General features: G+C 41.6%; 1 protein-coding gene across 3 annotated transcripts in view; it reads left to right on the top strand.

The window, feature by feature from the left end:
• The first annotated feature begins 133 nt into the window (after positions 1 to 133).
• The window catches only part of PLEKHA5 (pleckstrin homology domain containing A5), a 243,062-nt gene continuing 234,185 nt past the window's right edge, over positions 134 to 9,010 (top strand). For 2 of the 3 annotated variants that reach the window (XM_007454605.1, XM_007454604.1), the window contains exons 1-3: positions 134 to 270; positions 420 to 499; positions 2,797 to 2,854. In XM_007454605.1, coding sequence (XP_007454667.1) covers positions 179 to 270; positions 420 to 499; positions 2,797 to 2,854 — 230 coding nt within the window. In that variant the 5' untranslated portion in view covers positions 134 to 178. The remainder of the gene's footprint in view (positions 271 to 419; positions 500 to 2,796; positions 2,855 to 9,010) is intronic. The other variant, XM_007454603.1, reaches the window with a different exon arrangement.

Genomic DNA, 9,010 nt, shown 5'->3' with positions numbered 1-9,010 from the left:
GGGCGCCGCCCGAGGGGGTAGGGCGCGCGCGGGGGCGCGCCGGGCCGGGGAGGCGCGCTCCGGCCGCGCTCGCTCCGCGCTCCCTCAGCTGGTTCGCTCGCTCGCTCGCTCGCTCCCTCCTCCCTCGGCAGCCGCGGCGGCAGCAGGAGAAGGCGGCGGCGGCGGCTGGGGATCAGACATGGCGGCGGATCTGAACCTGGAGTGGATCTGCTCCTTGCCCCGCTCCTGGACTTACGGGATCACCCGGGGCGGCCGAGTCTTCTTCATCAAGTAAAGAGCTGGGGACGGCGCGGGGGCCCGGAGGGGGCGGGAGGCTGGCGACAGCGGGGAGCGAGCCGGGTCGGTGCCTCTCCGGCCCCCTCGGCTCCTCCCGCGCCCCCACTCAAGCCCCGTCTCGGCCCCTTCTCTCACCCCTGCAGCGAGGAGGCGAAGAGCACCACCTGGCTGCACCCAGTCACCGGCGAGGCCGTGGTCACCGGGCACCGGCGGCAGAGCACAGGTAACGCCGAGCCCGGCCGGGCCCGAGCGGAGTTGGCTTTCGCCGGGAGGAGGCTGCAGAGCCCTGGCCGCCCACCTCCTGCCGGCAACCTGCCCCGAGCTGCGGTCCCCGGGAGGCGGCGAGGTGGGGCGGAGGCCGGCGGGCGGGGGCGGCCGCAGGTAGGGGGGCAGGGGTTCTTCCCTCGAGTCTCCGGACGCCCCTCTCCTCCGTCTTTGATCGTCACTAGCCCACGGCGCCCTCTGCCCCATCCCAACCTGCTCTTCCCCCACGCCCCTGGGTGGCCCACTCCCCTCCCCCGGGAAACGTGGGATCCTGAGTTTTTCCTCCCGCGGCCACTCCTGAGTCCTCCGAGCGCCCCCCGGGCCCCCCACCTCACCCCTCTTTCAACCTTTAGGAAATCCTTTCCCACTCCCCTCCTGCAGCCCGGGACCCTGCCTCTCGTCCGCGGGGAGACTGTGTCCACATCCTCCCCCTCCTCTCCGGGAGCTGCCTCCCTCCTCCTGTGCGGCTTCCTCCTCCGAGGTGGGACTTGTGGGTAGGTGGCTGTTGGAGGAGGAGGAGACGAGTTTGGGGGTGCTTCGATCCTCTCCGCGACAGAGCGGCTTGGGAAATCTGCACGCTTTCCCTCGTGCCCCCGGAGGAGCAGCCGGGGCCGGGGCAGGCATTTGCAGCTGCAGTTGCTGGCCAGCCAGATTCGAAGTCCCCGGCGGCGACACCGAGGTCGCACACACTGCCAGGAGGCGGTGGGCGTGCTGGGAGGTGTCCTGCCTGTGGGCACTGGTGCCCTAATAGGAGAGGGTCGCCGGCGAAGCATATCTTCCTGGTGCCTTGGGTAGCTTGTTTGAATGCTGCATGTGAGTTGAGCTGGAGGGGAGCTGACTGGAGCTTGAGTGCTGGTCTGGCTTTCTTTTGTCATTCTTTGTGTACGTTCTTGAAACTTGTTTGTCTTTGAAACGTAACATGTGTTCTCTTCCTGGCCTGCCTCTGTTTCGGGTGATTGGAAAGGCTTGAGAACAGTTTGGGTGGAAGGTGAGGCCGGCTTCAGAAGTCTGTAGAGCTTGCCCTCCGGGATACTTCTCCAACTCTGAGATTCTCTCTTAAAGTTGCCAGGATATTGAACAAGCCTGCCTTCTCTATTAAATTCTGGAGTTCAGCGAAGTGACTAATATCTCTAAATTTGCAAAAAGGTGGAGGAGGAACGGGAAAGCTGGTATAGCAAGCATGATGAGGTTACATTTTTAAGGCATTTCTGACTAATACGGCGTCGTATTTCTTAACTCCCCGATGTCGTCTTTGACTTGAATGTACATTTCAGTGTTTTGCATACGTAAGTCAACTGTGATGGCCTCTTTGCCTTATGGATAGTAACAGGTTTGTGTCACAAGAGATAATATATTTATTTAGCCTGATCGTCTCGTGGAATTATTCCATGATTATTTTGGCTATGTGAAATATAAATCTTTATCCTATTTACCCCCAAGGATTTGATAACATTCACACCTCAGAAAATTTTATTATCTGATTTCAGGTTAATTTTATTTTTGAGAGATGATCTTGATTTTTCTCTGGTTTGGTTTACTTTGACTTTGTACACACATCATCGGTTTTTTATTTCAGAGAGGTATTATGGTTAAATCCAAGACACTGGTCGTTTGTAAGTAATATGTAGCACAGAATGGTGCTATCGTTCACCTGCGTTATTGCCAGGTTTATTACTTGAAACTTCACATCTCTTAAAGTCAAGTCTGTAGAAACACACATGTACGTATAAGTATGTGATTTCAGATTTCTTTCCCCCTAAATAAGTGCGTACTAAGTTCTTTCTCGTCAGTGACACTTCCTGGATGGATTCACTTATGTAGCTGAAAGATATGGTCTTACATAGACACAACATACCTGGGAAGAGGTGCGTGTTACCTTTTACGCATAGTCTTTTTCTTTGGTTTTGGAGTTTTTGGCCTACCGTCAAGGGTACTTACCTAGGATTACAAGGCATCCCTTTGCTTTTTTGGCTGCCAGGGCGTAGTTCCTCTCCACTCTGATGAAAGTGTATAATTATGTCAGATAACCTCTAATATTGTTGATACTTTTCTGGTGGCTTTACATTTGAATTGCCATTTTCCCAAAAATGATATTATATCTGAGTTTTATTACCAGTCTAATGCTTTTTGAGGGGGTTACAGACCTACTTAATAAATGAAAATAGCTGATCATGAAAAGGAATAATTAAAATGGTTTGAAACTTACTGTGCTGTTCTATCAAAGTAATACTAATGGTGAAATGTATGTTTTTTTAGATTTGCCTACTGGCTGGGAAGAAGCATATACTTTTGAAGGTGCAAGATACTATATAAAGTGAGTTTTTTAAATTATGATTTTTTTTCCTTGGTAATTCAAATGTGATTAACCTTTGGTTGTATGTCTAGGTATGATCATGATTTCTTAAGGTTTATTGTATTATATTGGCTATGCTTTATGAGTGTTGGAATTTTGAAGTAAAAGATGATGCTCTTAGTTTTCTTATGTTGTTTGCCTGGACCTTCATTGATTTGGCAGTTAGTTCATTTATGGCCACAGTTATTTGGTGCTTCTGTATATATTTTTGAGTGGTAGCACATTACAGTATTTTGTCTTTAGTATGTTACCTTTTTTTTTTCTTTTTAAGTGAATTCTGTTCATGTGTATTTTGACCAGAACTATTAATAAGTAGCAAAAGTGATGTAAAGCTAGATTACCGTTTGATGGACAATAACAGGACTGAAAGTAAAAGTAAATAAATAAGGAATATTTCACAAACATCTGTTGGATCATTGTTTGTAATTTGCCTCAGTTTATTTAAATATATCTAAGTTTTAAAAATACATATCAAAATATTTTACTGGTAATTGTGTTTGAATAAAAGGCTTTCAGTAGCACTTACAAGGGACAAATGACCAGTCCTAAGGTTAAATTAATTCTATAGAATATTGAAATAATTTTCTGTTCAGAGTTAACTTGATAGTACTTGGAGACAAATACAATGTTTGAGGGCAGTATTACATAGGAAAATTTTTTATCCCTCAAGGGAAAATAAAGGTGGTTTTATCTTCATTTTAAATTAGAAACTGTTTACTTAAGAGCTTGTTTTTGTTGTTTTAAAATTTTTTGTTTAATTTTAAGGAACTGAGGCTTGAAAGAGAATGCTTAAATACAAGATTTGGTTGAGATGTCAGTGGTTTAATAATAATAACAGGTACCTAGATAAAGGCACCTCTGTTACATTGGGCCCAGTAAGGTATTTTGCTAAGTGCCATTTTAAAGATGATGCCGTACTTCACTAAATTTTAATTACCTATATGGTTTTAACATTTTTTAGAATGATATTTACATAAAATGTTAAGGGATATGTATAGTATTAGCTATGCTTGCTTTTTTGGATGTAGAAATAGAGAAAGCAGAACTAAGATAAAGGAATGGAGTATAGTTTCATGATGTGGTCCTTCTCTGGATATGTTTAATTTGCATCTTTTATTTGGAGATTGTGGTGTGCATTGTTAGATGGCCTAAAAAATAAAGGCATGAGGAAAGTGCAGAGTCACCAAGTATTTTTTCTAGCAGTTATTTTTATCCTGAATTAAAGTGAGTTTGTATTGCCATGAAAAGGGATGCTTCTTTTTTTTTCTGGACAAAGTATTGATATTTCTGAAGAAAGACAGTTTTTTTGGTGGAGTTCGTTTATTTTTATCCAGTATAATTTTAACTACTGTACCTTAAGCCTAGCTGATAACAGAATAGGAGTAACATTACAATTCTCAATATTATTTAAATGTCGGTGAATGTGTACATTCTTAGATGAATGTTTGACAGTACAAAATGTTATTATTCTGTGTGGGCCAAATATGTATGTTTTAATTTAGAAGTAAGCTGTTAGAAAGACTGAGTTTTCTTTTGTTTTACTAGCCGTTTTGATTAGAGTTTCTTGAGTGTCATGCCTAAGTAAGTTTCTCAGGCAAATGAGGACAATATTAAGAAAGTGGTAATAATTTTACTTTAACTCAGGATGCATTTTTAAACTAGTGGGTTTTAATCATGTGGTATTGATAGACAGCCAATCATTGTGTCCAAAAGGAGCAATAAAGAATTTATATTATGAAGGTAATTTGTTCTAAAATTGAGCATGTTTTAGAAATATACACTCATTAAGCTTCAAGTAAAATAACCATTGACAAATACATGATTTGCTGAATGTTGGGTGCTACTACCTTTCCTTTCTGGGTTATATCAGAAGACTAATTTCTGTTAAGATTAGTTAAATCTCTAATGTGGGCTGTAATTTCCTAGAAATTTTTTACTTACTTGTGTTGTTATGAGCAATTAGGGATGTCTGATCATTCTAATATAATAGGGGCACTACTTTTCTCTTAAACTTCACAATTTACAGAGTGCTTTCACATATGTTACTACGTCTGAATCTCATTTTAATCGTGGATGTAGTCAGAAGAATTACTCTTTCCATTGTCACACCACATAATAAAACAACAGAAACATGCCTTTGGAATTTATGGTCTGCAAAGACAGCAAGATGAGAAACAGCAGGAACATGAACTATATTTAGAATGTTCAGAGTAGGAGAAAGGATAGGAGTCTTCAGTAGGAAAGTGATGACTGTTGGTGGATATATTTCTCATTGTTGGTTCTTTTTTAGATGAAGGAAGGAGGTTACTGCTCAAATTATAAGAAAAACAGGTGATATAGTGAGCAGGGTGGATTTTATTCACAGGGGAAGAGGGAAGATGAAAGGCCAATAAAAGACACATTGACCATCTTGTTATTCCTAATCCTGTGTTCCTGGGAGGCTCCCAGAGCAGGAACTGAAAGAGACTGAAAGAACTTGAGTTGTTTCTACTTTAGTTCGCAAGTGAAGTACATTTAACTCTCAAATTATTTCTCTCCTGAACAAATGTTGGTGTTTGTTCAAAATGGCAGAAGAAGAATTTATCTTTGCATAGTATTTTGGTATCAACGACTGCATCCCTGTGGGCATTAAGGAGAACACTCTTGTGGGGAAGAGTTGGAAGGCAGGCCTTAACCCTCTAACACGTTGGAGCTCAGTCTTCCCGTCTTTAAATTAGGCTGGCTGGAAAGGATAACTTCTCAATTCCAGCCCACTTTCAAATTTCTTTGAATTTTATACTATTCTGGAAATTTACAGTATTCTACAAAATAATGAACTCACCGTGCCAAGAAGAGATAATGTGGGAAATGTGGAAAATTACTTAGCTTTCCTATCCCGGTTAACTGTTTAATCTCCCTCTTTAAGCTTTGTGCAGATAACCATAGATAAGTCTAAGCAGAGCCAGAGCTGTGTTGTGCTTGCTGTCTTTCTGTTGCCGCATTTTGTGTTTTGTGTACTTATCTTGCAGGGAGAGCTGTGTGCACGCAGTTAACAGTGCTAACTAATGTCAACAGAGGAGCTGATCAGAGTTGAGTTGTGTAGATTTGAGCTGGATAATCAGTTTACTTTATACAGTTTTTGAAATTGGTTCTTTCATGAAAGTCTACAGTTCGGAAACAGAATATATAATATAGAGAATGTATTTTACTTTAAATTAGTTTGGCCAGAAAATATTAAAATTTGAAAATTAATTCTGTATTGTAAAGATAAATATTTAGCTTTAATTTTTTTATGAGAAAAGCTTGCTTTAAGCTAACCAGCCTCTAAATTATTTTATTACTTGTGTGTGTGTGTGTAAATACATATACACAGAGTTTGAATTTGATTATTGTTTCCATATTGCTTTTTAACACTTAATTCATGCTTTTTATCTTTAGGAAGAATGCTGAAAATTGCCAGTGATTTTTATAATTTATATAGTGTAGCTTTAAATATTCAAATAACTTAGCTCGTAAAGTACAGAAGATAAACTTATATATTTGAAGGTTATAAAACTTTCTGCTTGCTCCTTGAAATATTACTTAATGACTCTGTAATGACAGGTCATGGTAGCTTAAAATGGATGTGTCATTGACTATTACTTTGTGCTTCAAAGCTTTAAGATGGTTAATTTAAAGGGCTAAGTAAATCTTAAAACAGTGCTCTCCTAATAGTGAGAAACTTTGTTCTAATTATTTAGAGGTCATTGTCTTATGTGGCAGGTTTGGGGATCAAAAAATGTCTTTGCAGGGTAATAAAGTAGTATGTAAATTTTGTGAGGTTATATTTTCATATTTCTTTTTTCTTATTTTTCTTTTTTTGCGGTACGCGGGCCTCTCACTGTTGTGGCCTCTCCCGTTGCAGAGCACAGGCTCCGGATGTGCAGGCTCAGTGGTCATGGCTCACGGGCCCAGCCGTTCCGCGGCATGTGGGATCTTCCCAGACCGGGGCACGAACCCATGTCCCCTGCATCAGCAGGCGGATTCTCAACCACTGTGCCACCAGGGAAGCCCCCATATTGCTTTTTTCTTGATTTAAAATTTTAAGTTCTGAAAATTGAACTTTTTCTTAGATATGCAAATAGAGCAGTGTTTGATTTTTGACTAATGAAGTTTCATTTCAGTATCTGCTATAGTTGGATCTAATGTGTGCTTAGAATTTCAAACTAATCTGCAATGATGGGAATTCTAGTATGAAATAGCCATTTAAGGTTGCAAGTGAGAGGAAAATCTGTTTCTTCACAGATTATCACAATTCAAATTATGAGTGAAGACAGGGAACACAGCTGCCATGAGAATGTGAGAATATATTGCAATATATTTGATATTTAAAATTGTTTGGTATAGTAGTACTATAATATTATAATTAGACATAGCAACACAATGTTTCAGAACAATTCCTGGACGTTGTACATCTTTTTCATATTCATAACAGAGTTTTTGGAATAAGTAATCCTTTTTTAAAAAATTTTTTAAATTTATTTATTTTTTTGGTTGCATTGGGTCAGCAGGCAGGCTCCTTAGTTGTGGCATGCGAACTCTTAGTTGTGGCATGCGTGTGGGATCTAGTTCCCTGACCAGGGATCGAACCCAGGCCCCCTGCATTGGGAGCGTGGAGTCTTAACCACTGGGCCACCAGGGAAGTCCCAGAATAAGTAATCCTTACATGTGTAAAGCACTTTATGCCGATTCGATAGGTACAGCATAACAATTGAACTGTGACTTCAACCTTCAAGGAGTTTGTAGTATAGAGAAAAGCATGCAGTGTATTAAAAAAGGGAGATGGTGTGGGCCCCATGAACTTGGTTAGTGTGAGGCACTTCAACACAGCATTCAGTGAATTTAATCCTCACAGTAGCCCCTAGTTTTCTTTTTCTCCCTGCCACCACCCCTTTTTCAGGATGAAACAAGCTTAATGAGGGTAAGGGCCTGTTGTAGGTCATATAGTTTCACTATGAGTCACTAGCATTCAAATTAAGGTCTCTGGGCTGAAACCCTTCTAGACCTAAAAATACAGGGCAGTATAAACAGATCCTATAGTATGTGTCCCTCCATAAGTAGGTTGCTTGGGGACAGAAATATCATTTCAGAGAAATAAGTACAGTGGTTAGGTTAGTAGGCCAACCTACAAATAGAAGCTTGTTTCACCCCCTAAAGACCTGTTGACTAGTAGTATTTTAGTAGAACCTTGGAATTTGGTCCTTCCTTTACATCCACTCAAGAGTGCTAGACACTGTTCTAGGTGTTTGGTGATACAACTGAGACCCGGCCTTCCTGGAGCCTACAATCTAGTAGGAAAAAGAGACGTTAAAACAAAACATGGAACAAACATGTAATTTTAAAATGGTGTCTTCATAAAAGAAAAGCAGAGTGTTTTGTGGCAGATTAGGAAAGTTTACCATAAAGAACAGTGTTTCAGTGATAAAATGTGTTTTAAGTTTCAAGGGTGGGGTGACAGGATTTCCAACTTCAGTGAATTTTATCTGGGATCTCATTGTCCTTTTTAGCCCCAGGATGGTTGCTCGGGGACCAGGCCCTCTCAGTGCCTTCTTGTAGTGCCTGCCTGTAGCTTAATGCCAGCATCCAGTGAGCTTCTGAGTAAATGGTGTATGTACTGATGATGCTGGCCTCCACCCTCCCGAGGAGTTAATCGGGGTAGAACAGAGGAGTCGCCACAACTCAAGTGATTGCATTTGAAGAGCCCTTTCTGGATTTCTCAAATGATTTTCCCCTAATGTGGATAGGCCTCTTTCTTTGTTTTCTTCTTATTCTCAAAGCTGGTGTAGTTTAGGAAGGGGGAAGAAATGGGGAGTAGAGAAAGAATTGGTTGGAAGAGTCAAAGAGTTGGAGGCCTTGAAGACCGGTAGGATGTAAACATCCCTGTCTAGGCACCTCTGTCTGTTCTACAAAGACAAGGGGTTTCTCAGCACTTGTGGGCCAATACTCTCTCCTGGGACCTTTTCATTTTTCTATAACAGATATGTAGAAGTTGGGGTTAATGGTGAAAATTTACTTGTATAGGTGTGTATGCGTCAATTGGAGTTAATATAAAAAATGATGCTGGGGCTTCCCTGGTGGCGCAGTGGTTGAGAGTCCGCC

Source organism: Lipotes vexillifer, unplaced genomic scaffold (assembly GCF_000442215.2).
Source record: "Lipotes vexillifer unplaced genomic scaffold, Lipotes_vexillifer_v1.1 scaffold559, whole genome shotgun sequence".
Taxonomy (NCBI): domain Eukaryota; kingdom Metazoa; phylum Chordata; class Mammalia; order Artiodactyla; family Lipotidae; genus Lipotes; species Lipotes vexillifer.
Note: the sequence above shows the minus strand (reverse complement) of the source record. Positions and strands in the feature narration are given on the sequence as shown.